We start from the raw sequence: 16785 nt of genomic DNA on the forward strand, positions 1-16785 counted from the left end.
CTCACAGAATTCTTCGCCATTCCAGCATTTGCTTCAACGGTTGGTGTTTGCATGGAAGCCACTGGGCAGTGGGCTCCCCCTATCCAGAGCCAAAGCCCAGCCTAGAAAAAGAAGGAATTGAATTTTGCATTAATTAAAGCTGTCTCCATACCTACCGTCCAGCACAACAGTCTGTTACAAGCTACAACCAAGCCGAGCGTGTAGAGTGTAGACTGTAGTGTTTCTATTTTCAGGGGAATTTAAGCCAGCACTCGATAGAAGTAGGACCCATAACCATAACCCTTCCAATTCTCATTCTCAAGTGTAGAGAGAGAGAGAGAGACTTCATGGAGGGTCTTAGAATCGAGGTTCCTTGGGATGGAGGTGGATTGGCTTAAAAGGCGAAACCAATAGTACGAGGAGCACGTGCGCATTCCTAACTACCAAGTCTTTAGTCTTAGGCCTGAATGCATCACCACAATGCCCAATTGGAGTCCGGAGTATTTTACTTGTTACATGACCCTTTATCACATGGTTTCTGATTCCTTCTAAACTCCACTAGCTGACATGGCATGTTTTAATTTACCAAAACTGCCCCTCATTTCCTGATCCTTGAGGGGATAAATTCGGTACTTCACAAAATTTCCCAAAGAAGGCACGGTGGGGTGTCTGTTCCATCCAATATTTAACAGCGTGTCAAGTCGAAGTGGATTAACAGCCCAAGGGGGAGACGAGGAATTTTCCACTCCGTTTCTTCATTTTTTTCTTCTGCAGGACCGTACAATAAACAAAACAACCAACCAGATCATCCCACGGAATGAGAACAAAGAAGAGAGTTCAGTGGTCAAAACAGTTAAGCCTTTCGTAACAATTTCATCAGAAACCAAAGCAGGAAGCAGAGAGAGAGAGAGAAGAGAGAGATCTATCATATCTTCTTCTGTTTGGTGTTTCTGTTGTCATGGCTAACTAGAAGCTTTGACAGAAATGGGGAAGACCAGCAAATGGATTAGAAGCTTCTTGACAGGGAAGAAAGACAAGGAGAAACAAAGGGAAAAGGAGAAAGGGAAAGTTAATACCAAGCAACTTTCATCGCTTCCCACTGAAAACCCAACAACACCAATTACAGTTCCACCTACAACTCCAAAAGAGAAACGCAGATGGAGTTTCCGAAGATCAACAGCCTCAGCTGCGGCCCCCAAGGATTTGAATTTCATGGAACCAGTTGCTGCCAGTGCACCAGCGATACAGGCCATCTTAGAATCTGAGATTGAGCAAAAGAAGCATGCAATGGCTGTGGCAGCTGCCACGGCTGCTGCTGCCGATGCAGCAGTGGCAGCTGCACAGGCTGCTGCTGCTGTGATCCGTCTCACTGCTGCTGCCACAAGGCCCAATGCCGTTGAAGAGGCTGCCGCTATCAAGATTCAAGCTGTATTCCGTTCCTACCTGGTATGAATCCTAATGTCATCATCTAAAGCTCCATCCTAAAATCATTTTCTCCTGTTATGCTTATTGGGACCCCTATTTTTGGTTTATAGATTACATGGATATGTGTAGCCATGTGGGTACTGGATACCTTAACATAGATCAAAATTAGGCCAAAAGAGAAATAGAATAGCAAAGATTGCAGAGTAAAATGTAGACTGAATTTTTCATGGTGGTGATATTACAGGCAAGGAAAGCATCGTCTGCATTGAAAGGACTAGTGAAGTTGCAGGCCTTGGTAAGGGGTCATCTGGTGAGGAAACAGGCAACTGCTACTCTGCGGTGCATGGAGGCACTGGTGACAGCTCAGGCCAGAGCCAGAGCTCAGAGGATCAGGTTAGCTGAGGAAGCGCAAACCACCATTCAAAGACAATCAATTCACAGAAAACCCTTACAGGACCACCGGTTTAGACAGGTAAACAATGTACGTGCCTTCTCCCTCCTGCATTTCAAATCTATGATATCATAACAAATTCAATTGCCTTGCAAGTTGCATCCATGAATCAAAATCATAAAATATAAGCCATATATCTTCTCAAAATTTTGTAATGTTAAAACATTTATTTAATTTTGTAAGAACCTCTCTACCCAGAAGATGTTTTATATTGAGGATCTAGGAAACATTGGTAATTCACGTTCAATCTCTGATCTGAAATCTGATCTTTTTATGTATGTAGGAGATTGATAGAGGGGTGGAAGATAACATTAAGATTGTGGAGATGGACCTTGGTGAATCAAGAAGCTCAAAGAGCAGGAATATCTACTCAACCCCCCCACAAATTGAACGGTTCGAACAAAGGCTTTCCATGTATTATGCTGGGCATCGTGCAAACTCGAAGCAAGAATACCAGTTCCAGATGTCACCTGCTCCATCAGCTTTGACCGATATGAGCCCAAGAGCTTGTAGTGGCCATTTTGATGATTATTCCTTCCTCACAACACAGAGCAGCCCCCAATGCTACTCTGCTGTTACCAAACCAGACTCAAAAATGGGCTCCTTTGCTTTTTCCCGGTCCGACTATGCTGATTCAGTTTCCAATGACTATCCATTCTTTCCACATTACATGGCAAACACAAAATCTTCCAGAGCAAAAGTCCGTTCACAGAGTGCACCTAAACAACGACCTGATTCATTCGAGAGACAACCAAGCAGACGAAGGGCATCAATTGAAGGAAGGAATATCCCAAGGAGCACCAGGATGCAGCGTTCATCTTCTCATCTGGGTTCCAATATTAATGGGCACCAATACCCATGGTCGATCAAACTTGACAGGTCCACAATGTCCCTCAAGGATAGTGAGCGTGGGTCGACCAGTACAGTTCTGACAAATACCAACTACCACAGATCCCTTGTAACATATGAGGTGAATACCAGTTGATCCAATATTAGAATCATGGAATGGTTTATAAATTTACAGCACATTTTCCAGACAATGGTTTTAAGCCACCCCCAATTTAGCTTAGTTACTTTAACCAGCTACCTTCATAAAAATCTGATTGTATGCTTTTCATTACCTTCCATCACTGCAGGCACATGGGAATAAGCACCGACAGTTCATCAATCTCCAAAGTTAGGACTGGGATTTGTCACCATCAAAGAAGAAGGAACAACGCAGAGCAGGACAAATCAAAGACAATCCACTAATGGAGTTTCTATTGTAGGAGATGCTAAATTTACTGATTGTATTTAATTTTATGATATGATGTCTTTGCAGGGGATTCCTTATATCAGAAGCCTATCTCTAACATTCAATTTCTGCTTCGAGTGTTTCTACATCTTTTCTTGCCTCAAGCATTCTAATGAGAAAGAATGAGGTAGCTGGACTGCAGCAAACTAATTTGTAAAGGCAATACCCAAATCAGATTTTTTTTTATCAACTGTAATCTGTTGCAAGAAATATTGTGAGGGATGTGATACTTTTCTAGGAAATTTAACCATGCGTTGATGTATCAGAAATTATGTACCATTATTTCCATATAAGCTATCTTCTATCTATTGGACTGTAGACCACTTCCACCATAGTACTGCTTGGTAGTTTCACGGGAGAATTCTGCAAATGTCATCCCATCCTTAAACCGTGATGACAGTGGTGGAACTATTTTTTGAATCTCCTGAATTAGTTGATGTTCTTCCTGCTTGGCAAGGTGAATCTTCTCATCACAAGACCCAGAACAGTTACTATTTACAGTCACATTTTCCCTTGAAAAGCCTGAGAAAGTTTTGCTCCAAGATGGTTGCATGAAAACCACAAAAGTTTCTCTACTAATATTTTCTTGCTGAATTGGTCTGCATACAGAGTGCAGGGCTGAACGAAGCTTTCCTTTTGATAAAATATCAGCTGACTCCCCCACCTGAATAATAATATTTTCAGGAGATGATCTCACCACAAGGAGGCTATTCTTGTTGGGATCAAATATTTGCAAGTATGTGTGCCCATCAGGAGGCAGGCATTCTTGTTGAGTTTCCACACAAACCCCATCTTTTGCTTCTGTTGTTGGTGGATGCCATGTTGAGATAAACATCGGAGCCATCAGAACAGTGAAAATACCATAGTCATAGTGCCACTGTTGCCATAAGTCGGAAAGAGAAGTTCTGCATGATTGATCTTGATCAACATTTCTTTCTGATTTTGAGAATTCCACTGGATTTTTCTTATTTCTGCCACAGGATCCTGAATCTATTGACCCACAAGGAGACTGAAACTGACATTTAGCTGATGACTTGGTAGATCTTTTTCTTCCAGCTTCCTTTAACAGAAAATTGTCTAGAGTGGAATGATAATGTATAAGGCGTCCCTTTGCACTACAAGATTCCAATAAACTTTCTTCTAGCTCTTGGCTCCCAATGGCCTTATCACAAACTCGTGCTAAGTGAAACCCTAATTCCATCATGCAGAATCCTAGCTCCTTAAAAATGCTTCCAAGATTCTTGAATTCATTATCCTCAAATATTGACTTACCCCCAATTGGATTCTCTTCTTCAGAGAAATGACTTTCTTGATTTGTATAGTTTTTCTCACTTAAAGTATGTTCTGAAGTTGGATCTCCCACATATCTCAGTTGCAATGCAAAAGATGAGACTGTTCTATTGAGATTCTTCAGAGGAACATCACTTCCCAAGTTGTGGTCCTGGAATTTTACCAAACAAATTTTGAGAGTTAAGAGCAGTATTTAGATGGCATGGGAGGCATTCCTTGACATGAAGCCCTAACAGAATGCCAGGAGGTGTACATACAGGCATGAATACAAATACCTTGTACAACGCATATGCATTTACTGAATCTTCTATGCAAGAAATACATGCCAGTTTGCCAAATATGTTTCACCCTTTTCGAATAGCTTTATTTAAAAAAGCAAAATAAAAGGATGGGTTCATGCTTTTATTAATTTTAAATTTGAATATGATGGATTTATTAGTAACAATTGCAAATATAATTTTTTCTAGGCTTTCCTATTTCTCTATACTTTTTAGGAGAACTTCCCTATTTTCTATTTATTTTATTTTTATTGTTTATTAATGGAAAAATATGTATTCATGAGGCTTATGCCTCTTGCATTCTGGTTTACGGCTCATGTCTCAAGATAGTGAAGCACCTCACATCATGCCTCCATGTTTTAAAACTTTGACTAAGAGCAAGGCAATGCTGCTTAGCAAATAAATCCAAATAAAACAAAGCATGCATATATGATTATATTCTAGACAAGCTTCTTGTAAGTGTATCAAGTGATATAGAGTTTAACTAAAGAGAATTCCAAATTCAGACTGCATAATTTGGTGATTCCACAAAATGAAGTTTCTAGACCTCAATATCCATTCAGTAATAAACTCAAACAACCTTAAAACCATTTTTTTACATGTTGAAAAAAGCCAGAATAATAAATCCATAATAAGACAATATGGAAAATGCAAATTAGAGAAAGAACAAATAAACAAGCACCAATGGCTAAGGGCAACATGGAAAAACACTTTGCATGGCAAACTGAGAACAAAATATTGGGCAGATAAAAGATGTTTAATCAATGTTTTCAATTCATCATTGACCCAATCCAGTTGGTCCAGTCAACCCATTACCCAGCCAAGATTCTGGGTCCATTTAGCCCCTTATCCACTTGATTCCTAAAAACAATTGACCAAGTCAACAACTTGGTGACCTGGCCAGCAAAATAATTGAAATTTTGACCCAGTCAGCAGGTTACCGGGTTGTTGACACTAAACTTTTCTAAACCATAAAATATCATTTATTTTTGAGAAACATCCATCCAAATGCTAAAAACCTAATATTCGATGCTTTAACCTAACATGCATCTAAGTCCTTCACCTTTTTTCTCCATTTTTAGCTATTTCTACCATTAATAACAATAAGTATTATTTTTTACACTTATTTTATTTAATATGATGAATATACGATACTATGAATAAACAGGTTGATCTGTTTGAGCCCGACAGATGAACCACTAACCCACCACCTGGAGGGAAAGCAGCAGTTCTGTTTCCGGGTCAATCTAAAACACTGGTTTTAAATTATGTCCAATCTGACATTGCTTCTTCAATATGTAACAAAGACACACCATTCTCTTAAAGTAGCCATATTTGCCACTGTCATGTTTATGTCAAAAACAAGCAAATAATTCTAAAGTAGCACAGTATTTCAGGATTTCCAGAAACCCAACAACAAAGGTGCTGAATGGTTTTTCCAAATGTTGATTTCTTTTTGCATATCTTCAAGAAAAAACAAATTCATGTAAATCAATATGTCATTACAAACAAAATGGTTGTAAGGCCAGAAATATTGTATAGAATAGAGCTCTGGGAAGTCAGAAAAAACAACATATTCCAAAAAAAAAAAAGCATGGCAGAAATGCAAATGTTGAGATGGAAGAGAGAAAAAACTATAAAGAATAATGTCAAAACGGAAGCCATTATAAGGAACCTAGGAGTGGCTCCAACAGGTGATAAAATGAGAAAAAATTAGTCTAAGATGGTTTGATCACATGCAGAGAAGACCATCAATAGCATAAAACTAACCAATATGCTACAAGTTGAAGGAGAGCTTGGAGCAGGCCAAAAAAGGCATGGATTAAAGTAGTAAGGAATTAATCAAGCACTCATAACTTAACAATGGATATGGCACTGAACAGAATGGAATGGCAAAACAGGATTCATGTAGCCAGCCCTATATGGTTGGGACAAGGCTTAGAAGTGGCTGTGGAGGTGGCCTTTGGAGTAGGATAGACTCCAGCACGGATTAGTGAAGAGTATTCATGGATGTTCAGAGAGTGGTTGGGATGCTGGTGCATCAAGGAGGGCTAATCTAGCCACACCATGGAAAGCAATTCACAAAATTCTTCCGCAATTCCTCAGCTGCATCAGGTATGATGCTTGTTCTGTTAATTCTATTCGGTTTTGGGAGGACATTGGGGTTGGAGATCTCCCTCTGAAAGACCTTTTTCCTTCTTTGTACTCTGTTTCCTTGTATAAAAAAGAGGTGATCTCAAAATTCCTTCCGTCGATTTTAAATTTGCCAGCATTGTCTTGGGATTTGGGTTTCTGTAGAGGGTTAAGGGATGGGGAAATTGAGTGTTTGTCTACTCTTCTATGTCTCCTTGATAAGGTTTGGCTAGATCCTTCGAAACCTGATAAAAGGATTTGGGCCATTCACCCCAATGGGTCTTTTTCTTGTGGCTCCTTTTTCAAGTTCCTCTGCCAAACTTCCTCTCAACAAAGTTTCCCTTCCAAAGAAGTTTGGTGTAGGCCGGTCCCCCCCAAGGTTTTGGCTTTGTGTTGGGAAGTGTGGCATGGTAAAGTAAACATGATAGATAACATACAAAAGAGAAGACCCGTCTTTTGTATTTCACCAAACTGGTGCATTCTTTGCAGATCTCATGGTGAGGATTGTAATCATCTATTTTTTTCTTGTAGTGTAACTGCAGAGCTCTGGGTTTGGCTTCTATCTTTGTTTGGGTATAGTTGGGATATGCCAACAGAAGTAAGCACAATCTTAAACCTTCTTTTTTCTCTTGGCCCCATAAAAGAGGAAGGAAAATGTTGAGATGCTCACGAGCAGCATTGTTATGGACAGTATGGGAAGAAAGGAATGTCAGGATCTTCCAAGAAAAAGGAAGAAGCAGTCAAGCCTTAAAGGACTGCATTATGTCCAGGTCAATACATCGGTTAAAGACTCTAGAATTATTTAACCATTTCTCTTTTACTGATTGTTGGAAGGATTAGAAGTTGTTAGCAAGTTGTTCCTCCCACAAGGTAAAAGGGTATTGACTAGCTGGGTCCCCTCTCCTCTTGGTTCTTTCAAGCTGAATTTTGATGGGAGTAGCCAGGGTAGGGTCCCTCTAGGATGGGAGGTGTACCTAAGGAATGAGGCTGGAGATGTTGTCTTACTCTACTCTAGCCCTTTAGGTGTTGGGAACTCTATCCAGGCAGAATTGTTAGCTGCAATACAAGGAATACTTCTTGCAAAAGAAGTGGGTGTGGAGCAGCTTCTGATTGAAGGAGATTCTAAGACAATGGTGGACTGGTTAAATAATCCGGAGGATGTCACTTGGGGCTATAAAAACGAGCTAAAGAAATTCAAATGGCTGACAAGAAATATGTCTATAACAGTACAGTGGGTTGGGAGATCAGCTAATGCTTTTGCCGATGTCTTGGCAAAACAAGGGATAAATAGGGAAACATTGTTTGGGCACAACTGTAACTCTTGTTTTAACATCAACATTCATGTATTCTCTGTTGTAGTTTGTGTATTTGCTGTTTGGAGAAGCTGCACCTCGCGCCTCTAAGGGGATTTTCTTGTATCTAATCATTGTTTAATGGAAATGATTTTATTAATAAAAAAAAAAAAAACATATCTTCCAAAAACCAGCCAATGTTAAAATCCAGAAAGATAGTAACTTTTTAGTCCATTAGCATAGAACACTTAAGCAAATGGAGTGTTTACCAGGAAATCATTGAGCAGTAAAACTAGAAAGGATAGATCAGAAATGAGCTTATCCAACAGAACCTAGAAGTAGCTCCACGTAGGCTAAGGTCGTTTGATCACATGCAGAGAAGATCATCTACAGCACCATTAAGAAGTGATTTGTTACAAGTTGAAGGGGAAAGAAGAGCTAGGGAGAAACCAAAAAGACATGGAGTGAAGTAGTGAGAAATGATTTAAGAGCCCACATTGGCACAGTTTAACCATGGATAACCAAATAGAACAGAATGGCAGAACAAAATTCATATAGTTAGGAAAAAGAATACAGGAAGAATAGTTGTTTTACTTGACATAGAGAAACCTATATTACAGACCATCAACACAGAAAAGCTTACAATTGAAGCTTATATACATTTTTATAAGGGATTCATCAGAATACAAGGGATAAATCATAGAAACAAACACAGACATGCAAAGAAGTGGGAAGTTGAAGGAGGAAAGAGAGGTGACAAGGAAATTCCAACAGCTAGAAATTCCTATTTTTGGGTAGAGACAGTAGTTTAAATGCCAAGTGAATTATGTGATTGTCTTTTAGCTTGCTGTTTCAAAGGTTGCAAATGTCTTTCAAAGTGCTGCTACAATGCATGTTCAACACATTGTCAGCTAGCATTCACTTACATGTTCACACACATATGAAGGAACATAATTACAATTAGTGTACATTTTAGGGGTTTGCAAGCATTGAGGTAGGACAGAAATTGTTCTAAGCTCTGATAGTCACCTGGAGCCTAAAATGTTGTATCAAAGGAGGGCTTTGGATCCAATTAAACATCTCATCTAGATAGATCCTAATCCCTACCAACTCAACTACCAGTAGCCCTGCCAAGAGTGTGGATGGGAGGAACTAGTTTTATTAGGTCTCTTCTTATCCATAGGCTTAGTAATGCTTGAATAGTTTTATTTCTTCACGTTCACACATAGAAATACATACATGTGTGCCTGTGTGTGTGAAAACACCTAATTTTAGGATTGATCAATCTGTATAAATGGAGCTTAGCATTATACAATCCTTCTCTGCAATTACTTTTATTTTACACCCATAACCAGCATATCTAGAATTATCTTACAACCGAAATTGAGGGAGAAATTCATTGTAGTAACATTAGGTTCAAAATCATCCCAAAACTAGAAGTTAGAAAATCACATTTCAATTACAAGCCCATTACTTGGATGGCCAAAAAGTTCAGAGATCAATCTTCTTGTTATTATGGAAAGGGGAATGGCCATCAGTGTAGAACAAGGAAGCTAAGTCTATTCAAGGGCATGCTATGACTACTTTTTCAGGTTCTTCACTGCATTCTCAATATATGCATGGCGCATAAGACCACATAAACAGAAATAGCATAATGTTCTCATATTGAATTCTGATTTTCTGATCAGATGGGATTTTCAATTCAACCATATGAGGATAAATGGCTTTCTTGCAATCCCCCTAGTAGAATGGATATGGACTCAAATTTCATCAAAAAATGGTGGAAAACTTGGAATGTTGTGCCATGGGACCATCATGTTTGTGTCATATTTCCATTTATGAGCAGGTGCCATCATATCCTTATTTGTTTAGTGAAACCAAGGGAGCTTTTCAAGAGATTACAGAACCTTAATTAAGAGGCATTAGATGATTGGGGATATAATTAATTAATAGAATGCATTTATAGAGATCCCCTTAAAGTATGTAGACTGTGTGTGCCCTAGATGTACATCCTGTACACTGTTTTAATATCACTATAATTTTACCTGTTGCTGATTAAAAGAAAAACAACTGTACCACATGGCCATTTAAGCCAGACCGAGCACTTACCATTGTAGCATTAATTAGTCTCAAAACTTGTGACCCCCGTGGTGTAGAACCTAATTAGCTAATGAGACATAATATGAAAATGCACCATGAAAAATTGTTACGGTTCAAAATGCCCATACCGTAAAAGAGTATTGAAGAAAATATACAGTGGCACATGCCTCGCAAACAAAGGGAAGTCCCCCGCTTCCCCTAAGTTGCAGAAGATTCAAATCAATAAAAACCGCCAGTTTCATAATTCCTATTCTAAAAAGAACAACAATAATCCAAAAATTTTCCATCAATCTCACTTATATTCAAGTTTTTATGGAATGCTGAACCCATTATTATCCAGATACGAAGTAGCATTTCAAACAAGTGAGCACAAACCAATCTCGATACGTCGGTGAAAGGAAATACCAAAAAGTAGAACTGAGTGACTAAGTGAGTAAATTAGAGGAAGGGTGTTTTTGTTTGTGTCAATGGTATCCCGGGGATTACCTTGAGAATCCGACGGCGATCATCGTTACTGAGTAACGCAAGCTTCCGAGCCAATGGGAGGAGAATCCGACGGAACTCAGAGGCTTTCGGGACTCCAGTTATCGTCAGAAGACCAGGCCCCGACGGTCCTAGGGTTTCCATTATAGCTCTGGAGATGGATTCTAGCCTTTCGAGCTCTGCTGATGAAAGGGAAGAAGAAGCCCTAGAAGATGAAGAAGACAACAGTTTAAGGTCTGAGAAACGGACTTCTAACGGATCCAGAATCTCTGCATCTACCACTTCCATCTCTCTCTCTCTCTCTCTCTCTCTCTCTCTCTCTCTCTCTCTCTCTGTATGTATGCACAGTGTGTGTCTGCTGGAATAGGTTGTAGAGTTTGAAAAACTCCAGACAAAAACAAATGATTTTCAGGCGGGTAGACGAGGTTGTCGTTTTGGGCCTATGTGCAAATATGGACCTATGTGCAAAGCTCGCAGAAAATCGGAAATGACATCTAAAGGGTCCCACTTAACAGCTTTTCGACAAGATCATTTGACTTTTTATCACTTTGCCAGTCAAATATTCTAATCCAATAGAGAAAAAAGGTTTGTCATGCGTCGTTTCTATGAACACTTTCAACATCAAAACAATGTGCCATTCAGGTTTAGAACTTTTTAAACACAGCCCACGCCCAACCCTAAGAATAAGGTTTAAGGCCTGAGCCCAGCCCGAATCCGAGGTCAAGCTCAAACTGTTTAAGCTAAGCTGGACCAGCCACATTGAAATTTGGGTTGTAATAAGGACAGGACAGGTTCGGTCGACCTAGGCCTAGGCCCATCCCGTAAAAAATTGTAAAGCCCAAACTTTTAGATACAGACCCAGCCCCAAGGATCGGAGATCTAAATCCAGCCTCTAGGCTCAAGTTGGGCCTGCCCAAGTTGCAGCCCTAGGTTTAGAGAAAGATTGAGTCACTCTGAAATAATCAGTGGTGAGGCCATTTGATAACAGCTGAAATGAATAAGCTTACTGCTTTATCTTCTATTTTTTTAGTAGATAAGTTTTTAAGGAGGTCGTAGGCTCCTTAATGGCTGAAGGTGAAGTCAGGTACACTATTATATCCATGAATATTTTATTATCTACTTATTTTATCCACTAAAAAACAAGGAAAATAAGTCATTAACTTTAACTGTTATCAAACATCCTTAGTGCCTGTTTGGGAGGGCTGAAGCACGGTGGCTCTTGGTTGTCTATGTCGGTGATCAGCCCGTTGAAGGGCCGTCTTCTTCAGTCTCTTTGGATAATTTATCATGACTTCTTAGGCCATTAAGTGAACCCTCAACAAACATAGCTTATGTTATTTATGCAGCTGAACCAAAATTTATCTTATTCATCCGATTAAGTGAACCATCAATAAACATAACTTGTGTTATTTATGCAGCTGAACCAAAGTTTATCTTATTCATCCCTCCCAAACGGGCACTTTGAATATGCAAGTTTTGGCCAAACAGCTATTAATTTGGATTTCACATCTGCAGTGACATGTTTAACCGGGATTATTAATCAGTTCGAAACTGGGACCACTCTGTCACAACCCAGACCCAACCTGCCCAACAAGAAAGTTAAAAACATCATAAATGTGCATTTAATTTGATAATTAGAGTTCAGATCACCTGCCAAATGGTAGTAGATGGTGGGCCCCAATTTTATAGTAAAGATTTGTGGTGTCAGATCACGTTGGTAAAGTGTTTTTGTTAACAGGAGATCCAACTGTGATAATTGGCCTATCCATGTTTATGTTTATTGGGGTGGGGTTAACAAATGGCAGTAGATGTGAACCATGTGATATCTACTTCCACACTGCCAAATCAGAAATTCCATTCCAAGTACCAAACATCTTTATCATATAATGTTGATATTTGCCTTAGCTTCATGTTTAGGTTATGAAAGTAAAATTCAAAATATTTTAATGCTACCAGATAATGTTATTGTTTGCAGAATAATAATTGTCTAAATATTTTAATTCTTTAATTTAAGGTCATGTTTGGTATTTGGAAAATAAGCCTAAAATAAGTGTTTGTTTTAAAAATAATGGATTATTTTTTTAAGCCCAAAGTTTCAGCATTTTCTAAGTGCTTATACAATAAGCACTTATTCAATTTTTTTTCTTCCAAAATTATCCTTAGTTGAAATTTAGAATACCATTTATCCCTAGTTGAATTTTATTATGAAAACACTTTTATAAATGTACTTTTATGAAAGCACTTTTATAAAAGCATTTTTATGAAAGTACTTTTACAAAAGTACTTTTTCAAATGAATTTTTATAAAAGTGCTTTTACAAAAGTACTTTCACAAGGGTACTTTCTTAAAGTGCTTTTATAAAAGTATTTTCATAAAAATATTTTTATAAGTGTTTTCAAAGTATATATTTTGAAATTTTGAAAGAAAATGAAGGGCAAAATAGTCACAAATGCTTATTTAAGTGCTTATTAGAGAAAAAGTCTACTAAACACCCAATATAAAATAAGGCACTTGAAAATTTTAGGTGCCAAATGCAAATAAGTGCTTATTGAAATAAAAACTTGTTTTTAAGAACTTATTCAATAAACACATATTTTTAACTTAAGCACTCCCAAACATGACCTAAGACATTTAAAAAAAATACAGAAAATAAAATGTTTTCAAACTCTAATTCTCATTTTTTTTATCCTTTCAGCTCTAATTGCACAGATGCATGACAAGTGCCCTTACAGGCAATTTCAATGGTAGGTGCCCTTATAGTTTTTTTGGAGAATGGTCGGTGATTCCCCACCAGAAAAAAAAAAATAACTGACTCTCGAGGAAATGATGTTATGGAATCAAGTCCCCCCTGTATTTGCAAGGGCCGATGAGAATATAAAAAACACATTAAATAGGCAATTTTATTCATCTATGCATATTTAAATTTAGTTATTTGGGTAAATGAATCAAATTAATTTAGTGTAATTTAACTAGTTAATTTAACTTAATTGATTAAGTATGGTAAATTAATTAATTACTAATTTAATTAACCTAATTAAATACTTAAATTACATTAATTACTTAAGTTTTCAAACAAATCATTTTGCAATTACAATTAATAACTTTAAAGTAATTAATAAAATCTTAAAAATACATTTAAGAGAAATTAAGCTGGTGTTTGGCATCAATGTTGTTTTATGAGAAAACGGTGCCATGTAGGTGACACATCAGAAAAGGCAATGCTTTAGAAAATGGCTTCTTATTTGGTACCATTTTTCCATTAAAAAAAATGTTGCTTCAGAAATCGGGAAAGTGTGTTCTAAAGCAATGCCAAATTTGATGTTTTCTCAAAAAATAGACCATTGCTACCAACAGTTCAGTGTTGTGGCATCAATGTGGCAACATCTTGGACGCTGGACAATATGGCGAATGCTGAAAACGATTCTACAACACTGGTACCAAACAAAACCAATGCTATTTTCCCAGAAAACAACCTATGTGGCAGCACCGCTTCCAAACAAAAAATAAGCACCACTTTAGAAAATGGTGCTTACAACCCAAATATGCCCAACACCATTTTTTATGAGAAAACAGTGTTGTGTTCCCAATACTAATGCCAAACAGCTACCAAGTAACTTAACATATAATATGCACTAAGACATTTTATCAAGTGTATACTATTGGAGGAGTTGAGGGCAGGGAGGGAGAGAGGGTGGGGAAGGATGTTTGGGAGTGGTTGAATTCTTGGAGAGAGAAAGAGTGAGAGGAGAGAGAATGTTTCAAAATATTAGTTTGCTTTTGTTCTATGGAATTTGATTAAGAAGTTAGAGAGATGTAAATGAAAAGGCTTGACTTGACCCAAAAATTCTGGGCTTGGTCCTAAGTTTTGTGCTTAGATTTGGTTTGGGCCTAGCCCTACAAATTTGTAGCCCACGCTTTGGGCTAATACTTTAGTCTAGCCCAAGCTCACATTAGGCTCACAAATTTTCAAATCAAGTTTGGACCCAACCAAACTAAGTCTAACCTAATTCAAAAATTCAAGGCTTGGGCCTGGGTATTTTGTTCAAGCTTGACCCTAGGCTTGAGTGTGCATTAGGTCCACAAGTTTCCAAGTTGGGTTTGTTCCAATAATTCAATCCCAACTTGGGGATTGTTTTTCAATGTCATATGCACAACTAAAAAAGGTACAGTGATTAGTTTTCAATGTCACTCTTGTAACTACAAAACACTCAATGTGACAAATAATGATACTTTTTGTAATTTGTAAAAAACTTAAAGCGAGAAACAATGGCACTGTTGTAATTATATGAAATTCAACCTTATATATAGAATTAAAAAGAGAAAGAAAAAAACAATGATTGCTTTTAATGGCACTCACGTAATTAATAAAAGACTCAATCTACACTCTTGTAATTAGTAAAAAACTTAAGATAACAAATAATGATATTATTGTAATTAGAAAATGTTTATGAACATCCATACACACCACTAGTAAAGGTAAAATATGTCATACATGCCAAAATGAATATATCATACTCATAAAAATTTGAAATATTCAAATACCTAATAAAATTAATAAATGTATAGGCTCAGTTTTGTATTTGTATTTGTACTCCTTCTAAATTGAGCCATAATGATATAATGATGAATCAATCAAAATCATCCTCCTCCACTAAAAATTTGATGAATACCCCTTAATAAAATAGTTGAACACAACACTAATACACATAAGGGTTGGAGATAGGTAGACAATCCAAAGTTCTATTCTTGGTAGATGACAATATTATCCTCCGTTCCTTACCTGTTTCCATTTTCCAGTACTTTAAAATTTATCAAAGGTCAAACCATCACAAAGACCTTTAGCCTATGCTTGGTTGCAATGCAATTTTATTTGTTCTAGTACAAATGCATGGAGGTACAAATGAGTTAATTTTGTTTTGGGTTTTTCTTTATTCTGTTTCAGGTCTTATTTTACTTCATTTGTATTCCAATCAAACAAAATAAGGTAAATTTTGAAATAAAAATAAAACATAATTTGCACCAAAATCATTTACACTACCATCATTTTGCATCAGTACAAATAAATTCACATTGCAACCAAACACAACCTAAGGCTCAGTTTGGAAGTAGTACAAATACAAATATTTATACAATACAAATGCATACGAAATGATACAAAATGTAAAGTTTTGGGCTATACATTTGTATTTGTACTCCTTCCAAACTGAGCCTAAGGCTGCGTTTGGAAATGATGCAAATAAGTGTGAATACAAACATGTAGTGTAAAACGGTTCATATAAATTGTAAAATTGGGTTCGCTTTGCATTGACAAATTTACCTTCTTTCCAAACAGATTTAGCTGTAATGGATGCAAACATGATTTTCAATAAAAAATATGCTTTTTTTTTTTTTATCAAAAGCTCACTTGAATGCAAATTTACTTCTTTTGTATTGATGTACTTTTACATCTTATTATCAATGTAAATATGCATTAGTCTATCATTTGTCAATGCATAAATTTAATGTTGCCAAATACAAGCAAAAGTGAACTAGAGTGCAAATTTACCCCAAACCGAGATTTACACTCCATTTGCATCGTTTCCAAACACAGTATAAGGCACAGTTTAGGAGTACAAATATAAATATGTACAGTGCAAATACATACAAAATAATACAAAATACAAGGTTTTGCACTCTACATATTTACAATTATACTCCTTCCAAACTGAACCTATGTAGGAATACAAATACAAATATATAAAATGCAAAACCTTACATTCTATTTGTGCTTTTATCAAATTAAGCCTAAGGGACAAAATTTACAACCCGCAGTAAAGCATATTCGCCTTGTAATTTCCATGAAAACTCACCACCCCAAAGTGTATACCAAGGTTCAAAATAGCAATATACCAATATGAGTATCGTGTGAATCGATACAGCTTTTAGTATTTTTCTTATTATTTTCGCAACTGATTCAATGGAGCTGGTTTAAGCCTCCTCCACACCCTAAACCGGTCAGACCCCGATACACCCACGGGCATATCAGAGGTCCTGGACCGATACGTATCGATACTTTGAATC

General features: G+C 37.2%; 2 protein-coding genes across 3 annotated transcripts; one reads left to right on the forward strand and one right to left on the reverse strand.

Annotated features, from left to right (window-relative positions):
- Positions 1-271: 271 nt before the first annotated feature.
- Positions 272-3467, forward strand: LOC148848053 (protein IQ-DOMAIN 19-like). 2 transcript variants are annotated; one of them, XM_088948006.1, is made up of 4 exons: positions 272-1425; positions 1649-1876; positions 2139-2825; positions 2992-3467. In XM_088948006.1, exons 1-4 carry the CDS (start codon positions 964-966, stop codon positions 3034-3036), a joined length of 1422 nt encoding a protein of 473 aa, XP_088804132.1. In that variant the 5' UTR covers positions 272-963; the 3' UTR covers positions 3037-3467. The 2 variants fall into 2 exon arrangements, with proteins under 2 accessions (XP_088804132.1, XP_088804131.1); XM_088948005.1 differs by having other exon boundaries at positions 697-1425; positions 1649-1885.
- LOC148848054 (2-oxoglutarate (2OG) and Fe(II)-dependent oxygenase superfamily protein) lies at positions 1961-11133 on the reverse strand. Its single transcript, XM_088948007.1, has 2 exons — positions 10729-11133; positions 1961-4590 (listed from the first exon to the last, which is right to left on the reverse strand). Exons 1-2 carry the CDS (start codon positions 11011-11013, stop codon positions 3451-3453), a joined length of 1425 nt encoding a protein of 474 aa, XP_088804133.1. The 5' UTR covers positions 11014-11133; the 3' UTR covers positions 1961-3450.
- Between the last annotated feature and the right edge of the window lie 5652 nt (positions 11134-16785).

Source organism: Nelumbo lutea, chromosome 6, assembly GCF_056320005.1.
Source record: "Nelumbo lutea isolate HS-2025 chromosome 6, American lotus-T2T, whole genome shotgun sequence".
In the NCBI taxonomy this organism is placed as follows: domain Eukaryota; kingdom Viridiplantae; phylum Streptophyta; class Magnoliopsida; order Proteales; family Nelumbonaceae; genus Nelumbo; species Nelumbo lutea.

Excerpts from the sequence above, each read along its gene's own strand:
- LOC148848053 (XM_088948005.1), top strand. The coding sequence starts at position 964 with ATGGGGAAGACCAGCAAATGGATTAGAAGCTTCTTGACAGGGAAGAAA. Across the intron at positions 1,426-1,648 it reads CTGTATTCCGTTCCTACCTG|GCAAGGAAAGCATCGTCTGC; the intron begins GTATGAATCCTA and ends GTGATATTACAG. Across the intron at positions 1,886-2,138 it reads GGTTTAGACAGGTAAACAAT|GAGATTGATAGAGGGGTGGA; the intron begins GTACGTGCCTTC and ends TTATGTATGTAG.
- LOC148848054 (XM_088948007.1), bottom strand. The coding sequence starts at position 11,013 with ATGGAAGTGGTAGATGCAGAGATTCTGGATCCGTTAGAAGTCCGTTTC. Across the intron at positions 4,591-10,728 it reads ATCGCCGTCGGATTCTCAAG|GACCACAACTTGGGAAGTGA; the intron begins GTAATCCCCGGG and ends GTAAAATTCCAG.